At 39.6% G+C, this 16,239-nt stretch overlaps 1 protein-coding gene across 3 annotated transcripts; it reads right to left on the reverse strand.

Moving 5' to 3' along the window:
• Window positions 1-260: 260 nt before the first annotated feature.
• On the reverse strand, window positions 261-15,805 carry LOC108701441 (transmembrane protein 237-like). Of its 3 annotated transcripts, none has more exons than XM_018236139.2 (9): window positions 15,581-15,805; window positions 12,159-12,601; window positions 7,157-7,317; window positions 6,573-6,696; window positions 6,298-6,489; window positions 5,842-5,915; window positions 4,106-4,199; window positions 1,667-1,788; window positions 261-499 (listed from the first exon to the last, which is right to left on the reverse strand). In XM_018236139.2, the coding sequence occupies exons 1-9, from the start codon at window positions 15,593-15,595 to the stop codon at window positions 432-434; spliced, it is 1,293 nt and encodes a 430-aa protein (XP_018091628.1). In that variant the 5' UTR covers window positions 15,596-15,805; the 3' UTR covers window positions 261-431. The 3 variants fall into 3 exon arrangements, with proteins under 3 accessions (XP_018091628.1, XP_018091627.1, XP_018091629.1); XM_018236138.2 differs by lacking the exon at window positions 15,581-15,805 and adding an exon at window positions 15,166-15,567; XM_018236140.2 differs by lacking the exons at window positions 261-499; window positions 1,667-1,788; window positions 15,581-15,805 and adding exons at window positions 2,869-3,103; window positions 15,166-15,573.
• Window positions 15,806-16,239: the final 434 nt, after the last annotated feature.

Below are 16,239 nucleotides of genomic sequence, written 5' to 3' on the forward strand. Positions count from 1 at the left end.
CTGCAGGTTTCTGCGCTCCGTAACAGAACACAGAGACCTGCATCTGCCCATGAATGTAGTGCTGCCTGTGTATTCATAAGTGTCAGGTACAGGGAGACATATAGGCATGAGCCCTAAATTGTGTGTTATATAGACGCGCAGAACCTAACCCAAATTGCTCTATAACCAAGCACTTACGGGCAGTATTCTTGCAACTTTTACCCTGGGTCTAGTTATCCCATTAGAACATGTGTGAAGATTATTAAACCACAATGCACTACTAGAATACAAAATATTTATTTAAAATTATCAAAAATGTCACAATATACAATACTTTCATACAAAGGTCCAAAAATAGATCAAAATCTTCAAACATAAAAACATATAAAAAAAATACTCAAAATATAAAAACAAGAAAAGGCATTATGAGTGTGTAAAAGTGTTCTGATGATTTATCCTTGAATCTTCATTCCTTTTTCCATGTCTGGATAATCCTCCTCTTCAGGAATAAACATCGCCTCTTAAGAAATGAACGAGAATTAGATCAGTGTATATGAAATAACAACAATGTAAACCATATTAAAGACTCAGGTAATGGAGCAGTCAGTCCCAATCATGCCATGTTTATTCTATTTTCTAAATATGGCACCCAGGTCCTTAATATTACAATATTTATGTGTACAGTATATAAGCATATCACTATAATAAATGTGAAGGGTGTTAGAGAAATGAAAAAATGTTTAAAGGGGTTGTTCACCTTTAAATTAACTTTATGATATAGAGAGAGATATTCAGAGACAATTTGCAATTGGTTTTCCTGTTTTATTAGTTGTAGTTATTTAGCTTTTTATTCAGCAGCTCTCCAGTTTGCAATTTCAGCAATCTGGTTGCTAGGGTCCAAATTGCTCTAGCAACCATGCAATGATTTGAATAAGAGACTGGAATATGAATAGGAGAGATCTGACTAGAAAGATGAGTAATACAAAAGTAATAACAAAAAATGTGTAGCCTTACAGAACATTTGTTTTTCTTAGATGGGGTCAGTGACCCCCAACTGAAATCTGGTGAGAGTCAAATGTGGCAAATAATTCAAAAACTATAAAAAAAGAAAAAGTAAAGGCCAATTGAATGAGAATTAGTAATCCTATAACATACTAAAGTTAACGTGAAGGCAAACCAACCCTTTATAGGCAAAAGGGGTCATTTATGGAGACCCCAATAGATGAAAGTGCAGGTGTACGACACACAAGTTATAGGACAGGAGGAGCACTGCAGACTTCTGCCTGTATCTATGGGGCAAAGGCAGTTTTCTGTGCTCCACTCTGGAATTTTCCAATGTACAGAGCAGGACCACATTAAGCAATTAACCAATGTTTTGCACCCTATCTTGTATGCGTGAAATGTCCCCTAAACAACAGGTTTACAGAAGACTACCATGAATACAAAAATAACTGGAAGGCAGTGAGGGAGAGCAATAGTGATAATTAAATACAATCAGAAGGCCAGAGGGATTGAGGAAACCAAGACAATAGAACTGGAGAGGAGAGTAAAACAACACAGACATAGGGCAAAGCTTCTTTATATTGTATTTGCCAGTTGTATGTTATTTATGGATGTAGGACAATGTTATTGACATGCCACATAATATCGATTATTGAACATTATCGCCAAGTTATAAATAAAATACCTTCACTATGATCTATGTCTGGACGGCAAGATAAAAATAGCCAAGCCAGGCCAACCAAGATGGCAACAACTAAATTTATTACGATCCACGGCTGAAGAATCTGCCCTTCTGTATCTGTCTGCCTAGAAAACAATGGGAATAAGGGTAAGAGGTTAAATCAGGATTCCTTATAAATAAGTCTGTTACACTACAAGTAATAAATTAGGTGTGGGAGGTTTGTATTTAATATGAAGTTATCATGAAAGCAACACAAAGACACACAATGTTCAATGAGAGCCAATTAAAATACATTCTGTGCAGCAGTTCATTGCAATCACCACATTCAAGAGTAAGATCAGAGGTGCTGACTATCCCCTTTCATTTAGTTTATGTCTCAGAGGTTGGTGGCTGCGCTACACATTCATCTCCACTTGTTGGTGTTATATTAGTTGTGTGAGAATAAATTGTATGAACACCTTGCATCTAACACAATTATTATTCACCCCCCACCCAGTGGATTTAAAAAAAGGGAAGCTCTGGATAATAAAGCGAATGTGGCTGTCATGAGATGCCGGAGCTTAAGGGCCACATATTTAACATGTTTTCTAATACACAATTTTAAATGGTAACAACCAATGTATCAAACATTAAAGAACTTGATGCACTATGCCAGTAACTGTGCCATTATAAATCAAAAAAAGAAAAAATGCCCAAAACAATTTAATGAAAGGAGAAAGATACTCACAGTTCACCACAGTCCATGGGTGCAAAAATCTGGAACAGCAAAAACATTGTGAGTTTTCCCCAAAAGTAAAGATCAAAATTATAATAAAAATAATAGGCTCAGCCTATGAGTAAGTGCCCCAGTAAGCACAAAAAGCATTAGGCGGTCATCTGTATTTTCTAATAAATTATTTGAATTTTTTATTATAATTTTGGTCTTTACTTTTTGGGGAATACTCACAACTTTTTGCTTAACAACCAATGAAATAACATTATCAGGCCCGGATTTGTGGAAAGGATTTTATGGGGGCGGCGTGATGTCCATCCACACCCACATTGGTTCAAAAACACTAAGGAGGCGCTGGAGTTACAATAATTTTTTACATTTCCCATGTGCCAATCCCCATTGATGAAAATTTGCACAATAAAGGGGAGGGGACAGGGGGCCACTATGTAAATCCGGCCCTGGACATTATGGGGGTTATTTACCAAACTCCGAATGCAAAAATCACGAAAAAAAATGTGTTTTTTTTCCCCTCTAAAATCAGACTTTTAAAAAAGTCACGAAATTCTCGGAATTTATTAAACCCTGAGGATGGAAATATCTGAATCTGAAATTTAGCATCTCAGACCTTCTCGAGGTTGCATGTAAGTCAATAGGAGAAGTCCCAATGATTTTTTTGATTGATGTGCGCTGGGTTTCTTGCAATACCCCGAAGTTTTAGGGTGAAAAATCTGAAAAAAATTTGAAATTCATGAAAATTGGATGGAAAAATCAAAAAAAAAATTTTCAGAGGTATTTGCTTTTCTGGAAAATGTAATAAATAAGCGTAAAAAACCAGAGCGGATTTGATTGGAGTTTGTAGCAGAAAATATTGAGATAAATTCAGACTTTGATAAATAACCTAGGTATTAATTAGACATATGGTTTTATTAGGTTGCAGCATACTAAGGGGCAAATTCACTAACCTCTGGAAATTCACCAGCGACGGCTTTGCTCACATTGCCAGGCAAAAATTCGCAGGACAATGCTAATTCACTAAAATAAGAAGTTGCGTCCAGGGTGCCAAACGATGGCGATGTTTCGCAAACGTTAATTCGGCAAGCAAAGCGAAGTTGCACTAGCGCTGGGTAATTTGCATACGGCGGGAAGTTAAAGTTGAATGGACGTATATGTTGCAGCTAATACATTACACTACACAAGTCCAGGGAACCTTAATAAAATAAAGTTGTTTTATTGCCCTACACATGAGCCCAGTGTATAGTTTATGTGCCATATGTTAGGAGATGTAGGCGGGAAGCCGGGTACCCTAAAAAAAAATTTATGATCTTTTGCAGCCTATCACCCTGAAAAACGGAAAAGTCGCCAGCGTTTTTTGAGTAAGTCCTATCTACTCTATTGCACTCCTCCTGGTCTGAGGTGGCGAAGGCAAATCTGGCGCAAGAGGTAACATTCAGTAAAATCCGCATCTTAGTGAACTTGTGTAGTTACATCCATTTGCCAGAGCGAAAATTCGTGTGGGGTTACAGTGCGAAGTAGCGCCAGAGTCTATCTCCTTCGCTAGCGAATTTATGCCAGCACCCATTAATCAAAATCACCTCATGCTGGCAAATTTTTGCCAGCGTTAGTCACTTTGCCCTTTAGTAAATTTGCCCCTAAGCCTCTGCCTACATCTAAAGGTTTTTGACTCCCATCTTAGGTGCTTTTCAGATGGGGCTAAGCAGTTATTTTCTTACCATAGGCTGCCATTTTGTGTTGGAGGTGTGTAGAAGTTCATTCTGTCACTGGTCATTTGTTGACTTAGGACCAGGAACAGTGCTACAAAATAAACTTCATTGAAAGAAAAATAAAAAGAAATGGTTAAAAGTTACAATAATAAGATGATGTGCCCCAACAATACAATCATTCATATAAGCATTATGTTTTCCTGAGGTCACTAATGTAAGTTATCAATAAATCAATCACATAACACTCACCATGTAATTCTTGTTCTACCAACACCACAATCCTGTAACATTCTTTTCAGTAATTATTTTCATCATCATTTATACAGCGCCAGCAAGAATTACAAATGCTTTATCAAAAAACACCCAATATAAAATGATACACTTGTCAGGTGAAGCACCCAAAATTACTTGTGCCACCATAAAATTGAAAAACACCACTACTGGGGCTGGCAGCAGTCTCCCAATTCAAGTTAATGTGAGGTGACCGGCAAGTTTCAGTTTCCCCACACTGGTTAAAAAAAACACTAGTGAATATCTTCTGTACCTCCAACCTAACACATGGTGCCCCACATCACATAACTGCACAGTCATAATTATCTGCAGACATGTTATGGGTTAATAAGTGCCAGTGCTGCATAACACAGAGTATCACAATGTTCCTTATCTTGCAGTGTAACCCCTTGTTCAACATGAGTTGAATAAATTCAGCTTGAGCTGAACCTTCAAAACACCAAGAATCTAGTTTTTTGTTATTTCTTGAGCTAAACAGGGCAAACTTGGAAACTGTCTCTTCTCCATGTTTGGTCCTTGTCTGGTAGCTACATACTAGAGATTACAGTTGATAGATATTTGGTTGTAGGATTCTCTGACCCTCAACAACAAAACATTTATTTTTTTGGTGGTTACACTGTTATTGTTTATTCCTTTATGTTCTCTGCGTCTGACTCTTGTGTCAGGGACTGACATCAGAACAGTAGTCAAGTGCAGAGAATGCAAACAGATAATGCTTTTATGGTCAGGCCACACGAGCAGATTTGGGGATATTAGTCGCCCCAGCGACAAATCACCTCTTCTTCGGGGCACAATCTCCCCGAACTGCCTCCACCGGCTAAAATGAAAATCGCCTGCTGCAATTCACGCACAGCACTTCGTTTTCCGAAGTTAAGCGAAGTTGCCTCACAAGGAAACTTCGGAAAACGAAGTGCCGCGTGTGAATTGCAGCAGGCAATTTTCATTTTAGCCGGTGGAGGGCAGGGGGAAGGCCCCGAAGAAGAGGCGATTTGTCTCTGGGGCGACTAATCTCCCCGAATCTGCTCATGTGGCCTGACCCTTAAATGCAGTTACATCTGCTTGTGCAAATCTCTGATTTTGTGCATACTCACACGTTTCCATACCGAAATTTGCACTCTGCACCCAGGCCAAGGCAGTGCAGAGATACATACAAGTGGAGGGACTGTTTCTCGGCCTGTGCTTATAAACAAGCCAAAAAACAAGCCAGTTTGGCAGTAGCCTACAGAGAAATTTTTTGGGTGGGGGGCACCTTTAACTTGAAATGAAGCTTATTTATAAAGAAGGTATATTTCAACTGCACCTTTTATTCTCACCTCTTCTTCAGTAGTCACAGATACATTTATCAGTAGTCAGAATATTTACATTTAGATGTTGGATCACTTCACCAATAAACCCAACTTAAGGATCTGTATGTACCAGAAAGCACTGCAAGTAAATGTTCCCCTTGTACTTACAGAATGAAGCCACGGCTGCAGGGTCAAGTTTAAGGAGCCCACGAAGTGCATCTGCTGCTCTTTCCAAATCAATCCTAGAAACAAGAATGTTCTAGTTATACACAGCCTGCATATAGAATAGCTTAAACAAAAGAAGAACAAGTAAAATGCATTACCTTCCCTAAATACCCTTTAGTTTAAATTGCAATGTTACAAAAAGGGGGTGTTTAATTAAAAAGATGCAATATTTGCCGAGTGAATTTACCCGAAAGAGAGTGTGAAATTATGTTTTTGTGGAATTGGGTTATATCTGTGGTTTGATATTGGTAAAATATAGATGGGAAGCTAAAGGTTAATATTTATAAACAGGGTTTGAGTAATAATATATATAAATTTCATTAACCTGGTTCACTCATAACAGCACAAAATGCCTGGCTCTAAAGACTTTTTATTTGGAAAATAAAGGCACCTCCCTACCTATCAAAAGCCGTAACTGTGCTGAGAACCAATAAGAAATAAAGGAAGCACTGTGATGGGTAGGCCAAGATCTTGTACGTTTGAAGCAAATTAGGAAGATTTGTCAGTTGAGAACCAGCAAGAACATAAACAACAACAATATTCCAGACGGCATTACCAGCGAGGAATCCACAGCAGAATAAACCAACCATCCTGCAATGAAGGAATATTGTTAGAAATGTAAACACTTGCACTGGGACTTAAATGCAACACATTTAAACAAAAGGTATTTCTACCTAAAGATATGGTGTGCTGTGAGTGATACATCCATGCTGCTCCACGTTGGCTTGACATCGAGAAAAACATCCATTTGTTCTGTTGTTTTGATTATTTCAGATCGATCTGCAGCTTGAAACCTACCTAGTATGAAAAGGTGAACCTAGTGAAAAAGTCAGTTATAACTGATCCCCCCCACTTACATGTCAAAAAGCATTCTGGCAAAATTTAGGGGGAATCCGGTGATCCCTGGCAATGTCCTCCACTGTATCCTGGGGCAGCAATGGGTTTCTAGTTCCATTAAGGTTATACACTACATGACATGTAAACATTTTTGCTGTAAGAAAAAGTATTTAAAGGGACAGTCATGCCATCTAATTCAATCATAGCGAACATGTAAAAAATGAATATTTGGTTTGCCAACTCACCAAGTGGCAGGTGTTGGCACTCCATAGCCCCCTTACAGCCCAGAGACAAACAAAAAGATCAGTGCAATCTACCAATCCAAGCATATGGCCACAATGCCCACTAACAGTTTCTGTGGCCTGAGAGTCAATAGCACAGAGCACACAGGAACTGAACCACTGCCTTGAACTGCACTTACGATTCTTCTCCACAAAGAGTTTGCCGACTGGCTGGCTTGTCAGAGAAGAAGCAAGAAATGCAGGGTTCTGCTCAGGAATCTTTGTATGCCCATCTGGAATTATGTCTTCATCCTCAACTCCCAGTTCATTTGGGAATTCCTCCTCAGCCAGTCGGGTTTTCCTAGTGAAAAAAATCAGTGAACATTAATGCAAAAGAAGAGAGGTGGGATGAATAAACTAGGGATACACTGAATCCATCATTTTTCAAATCAGCCAAGTGCCAAATCCTGAACAAAAAAAACTGCCCAAGTACCAAACAGAACACTAATTTGCATCTTTAATTTGAAATAGTGACACATTCCACATATATCAGGAAAATATTGCTATTACTTTAATAAACTGGTGCAAAACTTACTTTTGAACTATTCCCCTGTACCTCCCTGCAGCTCTCACTTACAGAGGTTTCTTTCTGCTCCAGTCCCCAATGTCTCAGTAGTTGATATCAGGCTTGAAGGACTGGTGAATTGTCTACATTTGTCCTAATGTCAAATACTGAGACATCGCTGGAGTTTGAGACCAACAAAGTTCTGTATTGGGGGTCTGCGAAGAGGAATCCACATGGTTTATTAATGGGATAGTGAGACGTTCCTGATAAAAGTGGAAGTGTGACATTTCATCATTTTATATTGAACAATAGATTCAGTTGTCCACAGCTTCAAAAACATGACTTTCGGTCAGATATTGGTTGGGGAAACCCATGTGAGGGAGCCTATATCTGCTCATGTATGAGGGCCTTAAAGGGATACTGTCATGGGAATTTTCTTTTTTTTTAAACACATCAGTTATCCATTTCTCAAAAGAGCAAACAGATTTTTTTAAATTTAATTTTGAAATCTGACATGGGGCTAGACATATTGTCAATTTCCCAGATGCCCCCAGTAATGTGACTTGTGCTCTGATAAACTTCAGTCACTCTTTACTGCAAGTTGGAGTGAGACCACCCAATCCCTTCCCCCCCCCCCCAAGAGTCCATCAGCAGAACAATGGGAAGGTAACACAAGATAACATCTGCCTGGTAAATCTAAGAACAGCACTCAATAGTAAAGTCCAGGTCCCACTGTGACACATTCAGTTACATTGAATAGGAAAAATAACAGCCTGCCAGAAAGCAGTTCCATCCTAAAGTGCTGGCTCATTTTGAACAGCACATGACCAGGCAAAATGACCTTTGATGGCTGCCTACACACCAATATTAGAATTTAAAAAGAAAATACACTTGCTGGTAAAGGAATTACATTTTATATTGCAGAGTGAATTATTTGCAGTGTAAGCAGTGTAATTTAGAGATAAATACTACATCAAAAAATCATGACAGAATCCCTTTCAGGATTTGCCTGACTCTGAATCCTGCAAAAAGTACTGGGTTTATCATGGATTTGGTGCATCCTTTAAATAAACATTATTAGTGAGTTCCCTGAAGAATCAACACAAAAAATTGGGACAGTTCTGACTTCAAAACACTTTTTCATTTCAATTATTTTCAAATACTACACCAAACTACTTTTTTTCAATTACTCTGTTGAGATGTCAGCAAGTAATGGATCAGGTGTAACAACTCGCTTTAATACAGCTCAGAGAGCATGCTCAGTAAGGGCAGAAGCTGCTGCTGGTAAAGTCATCCCCGTTAAGTTAAGAAATCCTAATAGAATCCCTAAAAATAAAGCTAGTCAGCCTGGTCTGTCTGTCTGTCTGTCTGTCTGTCTGTCTGTCTGTCTGTCTGTCTGTCTGTCTGTCTGTCTGTCTGTCTGTCTGTCTGTCTGTCTATCTATCTATATATATATATATATATAGTGAAAAAAGTACCCCCTCTTGTAAATATAAGAATATTATTAGTTACCGAGGAGTTTCATGACCATATAAAAACACAAGGCCGAAGGCCAAGTGTTTTTACACTGGTCATGAAACTCTGAGGTAACTTTGAATATCCTTATATTTTACAACTGGGGGTACTTTATTTATTATAATACACAAATTTCCCGTGACAGAAATGACATCAGAACTCGCCGTTTATAAGGATATAATTTACAAGATATTTATGGCTTTTGTGTAATATATATATATATATATATATATATATATATATATATATATATATATATATATATATATATATATATATATATATATATATATATATAATTTAAAAAACACAATGATGCACGTGGTCAGGCTTGATATACAAATTGCACAATTTACCACATCACTCTAACTTATAGCCCCCTGGGAAAACCTGTTTTGCACAACTGAACTGTAACTGTAATAAAATTTTTTAAAAAAAGACACTTTTAGTTACAAAGATAATACTTTTTTCACTCAGTTGGACTGACGCATGGACACTGCCTTGACGGAGCAAGTAAGGTTATGCATACTTTGTACAAACTTTGTAACGAAAAGTGTCTTTTTTTATCAGAGTTACACTTTACCAGCCTTTCTCAGCCTTCTCTCACTTTGAGAAAGGCTGGTGCACCAGCCGAAACGTCAGTCGTGCCAAATAAACTTGATTTTCTCTTCATAAGACCTGCAAGTGCGGCTTCATCTTTGCAACTTAATGTATCTTCACGAAGGACATCACCCAGGCACCCGTGGCTATATAATCGTGAGTGCCGATACCTACTTCCATTATATATATATAAAAAAAAATATATATATATATATATATATATATATATATATATATATATAAAAATAAAATGTATTTTTTCTTAGCGTCATAAAGATATAGCATCCATATATTCTCTACATTAGATTGTAATGCAGTAGTGATGTGCGAGCCGACCTGATACCTGCGGGAACCACGGGGCGGGCGGGTTTGGGCGAGCCTCGCACGCTCTTTTCCGGGTTGGAACCTTCCAAATGCCAGCTTCCGACTGCAGTTTTTATAGACGCGTGCCTCTCGCCCCGCCCCTTTTGTGATGTCATCAGCGGGGAGGTGCAGGTCTATAAAAGAAACCTGGAAGTCGGGCTCGGGCGGGTTGCCAGAGGGTGCAGGTTGGAAAAAGCCTGACCCGCACATCACTATAATGCAGCTCTTTGTGTGATGCTGAAGCATTCTATGTGGTCTCACTGCAACTGTAGCCTGTCGGAAGCCTGATATCACTATTGGACACTGTATGTACTGGCTTCTGCTGCAGAGAAGACAAAGCGCCTGGAAACCAATCATATTTCTTCTGCCTTGGAAGCAAAGGTGCCTGTGACAGGGAGGGAGCCAGAGGATATATCTTTATAAATGTATGAAAAAAAAGTTAAAGGGACTAAATGTCCCTATAACTTTTCTCCCCCATATGATTTATACATTTTGGTGGTTGAGAAAACAACAGGCATGAGAGTCACTACCAAACCAGAATACAGATCTTACTTAGTTCTCCGACGTGGTTTTCGAGTTGCCCCCTCCTCTGTGGTCTGGTTGTCTGTGTCTTTGCCATTCAGAACTACTGGTATGGAAGGGTTGTGCGCATGGGTGTCCGCAGAAAATTTTCCAGGGTGGGGCAAGGAGGCATCTGTGGGCAGGCCTGTGAGATAGGTGGGTGTGTCACTGCCATCAGGGGGTGGAGCTATGCCACGGCGATCAGCCGATCGCCGGGTCAATCAAGGCAATCCTGCACAGTTTCCCTAATTTGAAAAACCATCCAGGAAGTTTTGACCTGGGCAACCCTTCAAAATACCGGTTGTCTGACAAGTGGCAACCCTAGTTCACACAAAGATGGCAAAATGGCAAGTTCATGTATAAATACCCCCAGAACTCACAAACAGATGGTACAGGGGGCAAGTAATTGTATAAATACCCCCAGAACTCACAAGTACAAGGCTGTAGACTGCAATAGATAGGGCTTTCCTTCCTTCGTTTTCTCCCTCGCTGCAATCTGTGCTCCTGGCCAATCAGATGCTCCCTGGCTGCTCTCTCTCTCTGTCACAGCTGAAGTAATATGATCCGGCAGCACCGTGACAAGGGAGGGGGGAGCGAGCAGCTAGGGAAGGAGCTAAAAGAAAACTCTGCTGCACAGAAGAAAAATCTTCGAGGGATCGCGACAGAAACCACAGTAAGCTGGGGCCAATGCACGAACAGGTGGAAACTTATGTGCACAGTCAGTGGCGTAATTTCGGATGCCAGGGCCCCCCTGCAAAGAAATTTTCAGGGCCCCCCTCTGTACAAAATAGTGGGAGATATGCTGACTGAACAGTGAGGAATAACAGTTGTGTTTTAGTGATTGTATTTGCCCATGGAAACAAAAAGCTTTTCACGTAGCAGCAATGCGATTTCTCCTACCTCAGCTCTGTGTAAAAGCTCTTGCCTTAGCTCCCTGACTTCTTTAAACTGCAGCATTAAATAAACCCAATAGGCTTTTTTTTTTCTCCAATAAGGATTAATTATATCTAAGTTGGGATCAAGTACAAGCTACTGTTTTATTATTACACAGAAAAAGGAAATTATTTTTATTTCTATAAAATGGAGTCAATGGGAGACAGTTATTCTGTAATTTGGAACTCTCTAAATAATGGGTTTCCAGATAATGGATCCCATACCTGTATATACATTTTTTTTAAGAAACTCTTTTCACACACTTTTTTTTTTTTTTGAGAAAAACTATGAATTCTGGTGGAAATCAACAAAAACACAAGTAGCATAGAAGCAAGCACAAGCTCCTCTCCTTCTGGAGCTGCCAGCTCCCCCCTCCCTCTCAGAAACTAAAGGTGGACTGGACTCCTTGACTGTGACTTACTTCCCTGCTGCTGCACATTCATTTCTATGTGATCACTGAGACACTTGTTAGATAAGCAGGATCAAGCTGCAGCAGCACATTCACTTCTCACAAGTCTCAGTGATCACATAGAAATTAATGTGCAGCAGCTGCAGGGAAATAAGTCAGTCTATGAGTCCAGTCCACCTTTAGTTTCTGAGAGGGAGGGGGAGTGACAGAAGTTTAGCGTGTAACGGAGAGAGAACAGAGAGCTTTAAAAACTCACGGAGGCTGCTGCAGTGGGAATGGGGAGGCGGGTTGGCGTGCCTGTGCTGTGGCATCATCGTAAGAGGTCGGATCCCAGTCGGCAGCAGTTTTCTCAAGTGCAGCAGGCGCGCTGTGAAGTGCTGCTGCGACGTTCTGCTCCTCTTCCGGCTCCCTCTCTGGCTTCCTGTTCACCGCTGGCCACTTCCACTGCACCGACTGGGGAGGGGGGTGGTGCGAAATGCTGCAGCCTAGTTTGGACACCCCTGCCCTAAATGATCCTGGCTGGTTGCACATACTGAGGAAGCAGGCCCCTGCCGGGCCCCCTGTACCTCCGGGCCCCCCTGCGACTGCGGGGTCTGCTTCCTCGGTAGTTACACCACTGTGCACAGTCCCAGGGGGGGGCACTGCCCCCTCTTGCCCCCCTCTGTGGACGCCCATGGTTGTGCGGAGATGTTTCTGCATCTAAAAGAAAAATAACACAAATGTAATATCATATATTGCATTAGTTACACGTGGCTACTGTAAGCCAATTTGTAACTAAATCTTTTTTTAAAATTGTAATAGATTGTGATTAAAGATTTTTGTTACACAACTCTTTTTGTAGCCTGCCAATAAATCTGGTTTTCTGCAATTAGCCAAAGACTATAATCAGCAAAACTTCATGAGAAACCCCAAAACTCAAACTGATCGACTTTTTGATGAAAATAAAACTCGCTCAAGTGAAGCCCACTGAAAAAGACTTGAACATCACGAAGGCTATGAAAATCTTCAAATGATTCCAGGGACCTCTGCCATTGACTCCTACATGACCGTGACAGGTTTTAGATGGTGTATTTTCAGATTCAAACTATTTCCAGGGTTGGGGTATAATCTAGCTTGAAAAATTCTAGGTTATTAAAAAACCTGAAAAATCAGGTCTTGGCTCAAAAATAACTTCAAAAACTTGAATATGCAAAACACAATTCGAACCTTAATAAATCTGACCCCAAAAAACAATTTTTACTATAAAAAGAATATCCAAGAGAAAAATAAAATAGTTATCCTTTCCATTGATTGTTTTGTAAGCTGTTATACATATTTGGAAATCATGTTGCACTAGGTTTATAAGGTCTTCCCTTTTAACACTGATTCAACATGATGCATGCCACCAATAGATAAAAGGTTGTTAATGTTTTCTATATTTTATGGAAATGAAACAATTTGGATTGATGTTTACAATGGCACTGAGTGCTAACCCCTAGTAAAGGGAAAACTAACTCTCCAACACAGTCTGACAAAATGATTTTGCTTAATGACCTTGTAAATTCATTACACACCTTCTTGACTATCAGAAGCAAGATCCCTCTACATTCTCACAACTCGATATTTAATAAATCCCTCATCCCTCAGCATTTGTTTTGCTCACAACAAGTCACTAAATCATATATAAAAAGCTACAAACATATCAAAATTAATGCTACACTAACCATATAACTGCTTCAAAGCTAAGACAACCACAACAGCACTAGCTCAAGGGAAAAGCAATATAAGGCCAATGGCACAACAGGCTGTTTCTCTGGCTACACAAAAATGCAAGTGGAGGGAAAAAAAGGGTTCCAGCAAATCTGCTTCCATCTGCATCCAGAGTGGATTTTGGTGTGAAAATGTTTTAACTACAAAAACAGCTAAGTGTGTGTGAACACAGGTCAATGCCCTTCAGTGCAGAATTTAGCTTAATGTAGCTTTATCAAACCATGAAATGTAGAAGTGGCTGTTAAGACAAAGTAGCACTATTTATTATAGACAGATAAAAATCTTAATTTGAGAACTTTGATTTTTGCTTGGTGCCAGAAGGGACTCCAACAATGGGATTACAAACCTAAGGATAACAAATTGAGTTAGGCATAGGCTTTCAAAGAAGGATTTTTATTACAAGTTGGGAGTTGCCTTTAAAGGAACAGTAACATCAAAATATAAAAGTGCTTAAAAGGAATGACAATATCATGTACTGTTACTTTGCACTGGTAAAACTGGGTTGTTTGCTTCAAAAAGAATACTATAGTTTATATAAACAAACTGATATGTAGCCATGGGGGCAGCCGGAAAATTTTGTGGAAAACACAACTCCTTTATTAAATCATTAATAAATCTGGCCTTTAGTATTCTTAGCAACTTTTTCCAGCTTTCAAACTGGGGTCACTGACCCCAGCAGCCAGTAAAAAATCCATCACTCTGTGATCTTGCATCTTTATCATTATTGTTACGTTGTATTCCTTATCTTTCTGTTTAGTCCCTCTCCTGTTCATATTCCAGTGTCTCATTTTACCTGGTTGCTAAGGTAAGCAAGACCATAGTAACCAGAGAGATGCTGAAAGTGCAAACGGGAGAGTTGCTAACAAAAAGCTAAATAACTAAAAACACACAAAAATAAAAACAAAATGAAGACCAACTGCAAATTGTCCTGGAGTATGAATGTATATGTTATAGTAAAAGTTCACTGAAGGGTGAACACCTCCTTAAAGAAAATAAAAAGATGTAAAAGGTTAGTACCTTCGTGAACTGAGTATTCTCATAAGGAGCTGATTATACAATGTGCAGCTATAAAGTCCATGTCAATATATAAATGAGAAGGGAACAATAACCGGTCACATCACATAAACTCACTAAATAAACACCAAATGAAAGTTTACATTGATCACATAATAAAATGAATTGTGGGTCTGCTGGAAGATTTTATCCTGAGCATTAGAATGATATAGTGAATAAAGTACCCCCTCTTGTAAAATATAAGGATATTATAAGTTACCGAGGAGTTTCATGACCAGATGTTTTATACAGGTCATGGAACTCCGAGGTAACTTCTAATATCCTCATATTTTGCAACTGGGGGTACTTTATTAATTATAATACACAAGTTTCAGTGAGTCATGTGACTGAAATGACATCAGAACTCACCGTTTATAACTGATGACATCAGAACTCATCGTTTATAAGGATATCATTTACAAGATATTCATGGCTTTTGTGTATTATATGAATATACTCACCACTTGCTTCTTCCCCATCATCAAAAGTCAGTGCACATAGAGGATACCGGCCAGTTCCTTTACACAACACACAGATCCGCTTATTCCTCACACAAAAATAATCTCTAGATAAACTCTGGGATTACAAAGGTTACAACCTTCTGCCCTGCACTTCTACGTCAGAGCTTTTATACGCCCATCTGATTTAAACTCTCACTTTTCCTACCATTGGGCACCCAACCCGCATCATTTGTCCTGCCTATTCCTCCTCCGTTTGTCACAGTCACAACATTTTCCTGAAAAAAAAGTAGCTTCCACCAGTCCTCCATTTTCCCTCTGACGTCACGAGTGACGTTTACGTCTGGAAACAAAACGTGTGTGAAATCAAAGACCCTTCTTCCCTGTAAAATTCACGCAATGAAAAACACAAACTTACTTTTACTGTGTCCATTTTAGCACAAGTATACGCTTAAACGGTGCGCTCGCTGAAGTCGGGGGAAAGAATCTGTTTCTGGAGCAAAGGAGCAGCTACAAAGAGGGATCTATAGCAACCGGCGATGCCATCGCTTCATTGGCTGCTAGACTGGAGCGGGCGTGATTTGAGAACTGAATTGAGACGACTCCCTGCCTGAACTATAGATTTCAACTGCGCATGCGTTTGTGTCCGGGGTGGAACTCCGGCGCCTATTGGCCACTACAATATGTGACATCTAATGTCGCTCTAATGTAGCTCAGCAGAGACCTCCCCATTGTTAGTAATCGCCGGGTTACTCATAGGCACCATGAGAGCCGTTTAGTGAGCAGTCAGGGTTACCATTATCATCTCTGTCCTTCCCCCTCGATTCCAATCATTTTAAAACTTCTTTTTTAAACTCGCTAGGAGAGTTGTCAGCCATACCTTATTTTCTGGAAGTCACCAGGATTTGTTAAAATGACTGGGGGTGTTGTCAGGATGTCGGAGGGCTAGGGTTGCCACCTTTTCTGGGAAAAGATACCGCCCTTCCTATTTATTTATCTTTTTTCCCTATTAATAACATTCATTTTTACCAAAAAAACACCTGTATTCCCCTTCAGGAGCTGGCTTCAGTATTTTCA

The sequence above is a fragment of the Xenopus laevis genome, chromosome 9_10L, assembly GCF_017654675.1.
Source record: "Xenopus laevis strain J_2021 chromosome 9_10L, Xenopus_laevis_v10.1, whole genome shotgun sequence".
NCBI classification, from domain to species: Eukaryota; Metazoa; Chordata; class Amphibia; order Anura; family Pipidae; genus Xenopus; species Xenopus laevis.

Bases quoted from the DNA above. Each gene is read 5' to 3' on its own strand.
- LOC108701441 (XM_018236138.2), bottom strand. From the start codon at position 15,186: ATGATGGGGAAGAAGCAAGTG. The intron at 4,200-5,841 runs GTAAGTACAAGG...CTTTCAATGAAG, and splicing joins TGCAGCCGTGGCTTCATTCT to TTTATTTTGTAGCACTGTTC. The intron at 500-1,666 runs GTATTTTATTTA...TCATTTCTTAAG, and splicing joins AGACATAGATCATAGTGAAG to AGGCGATGTTTATTCCTGAA.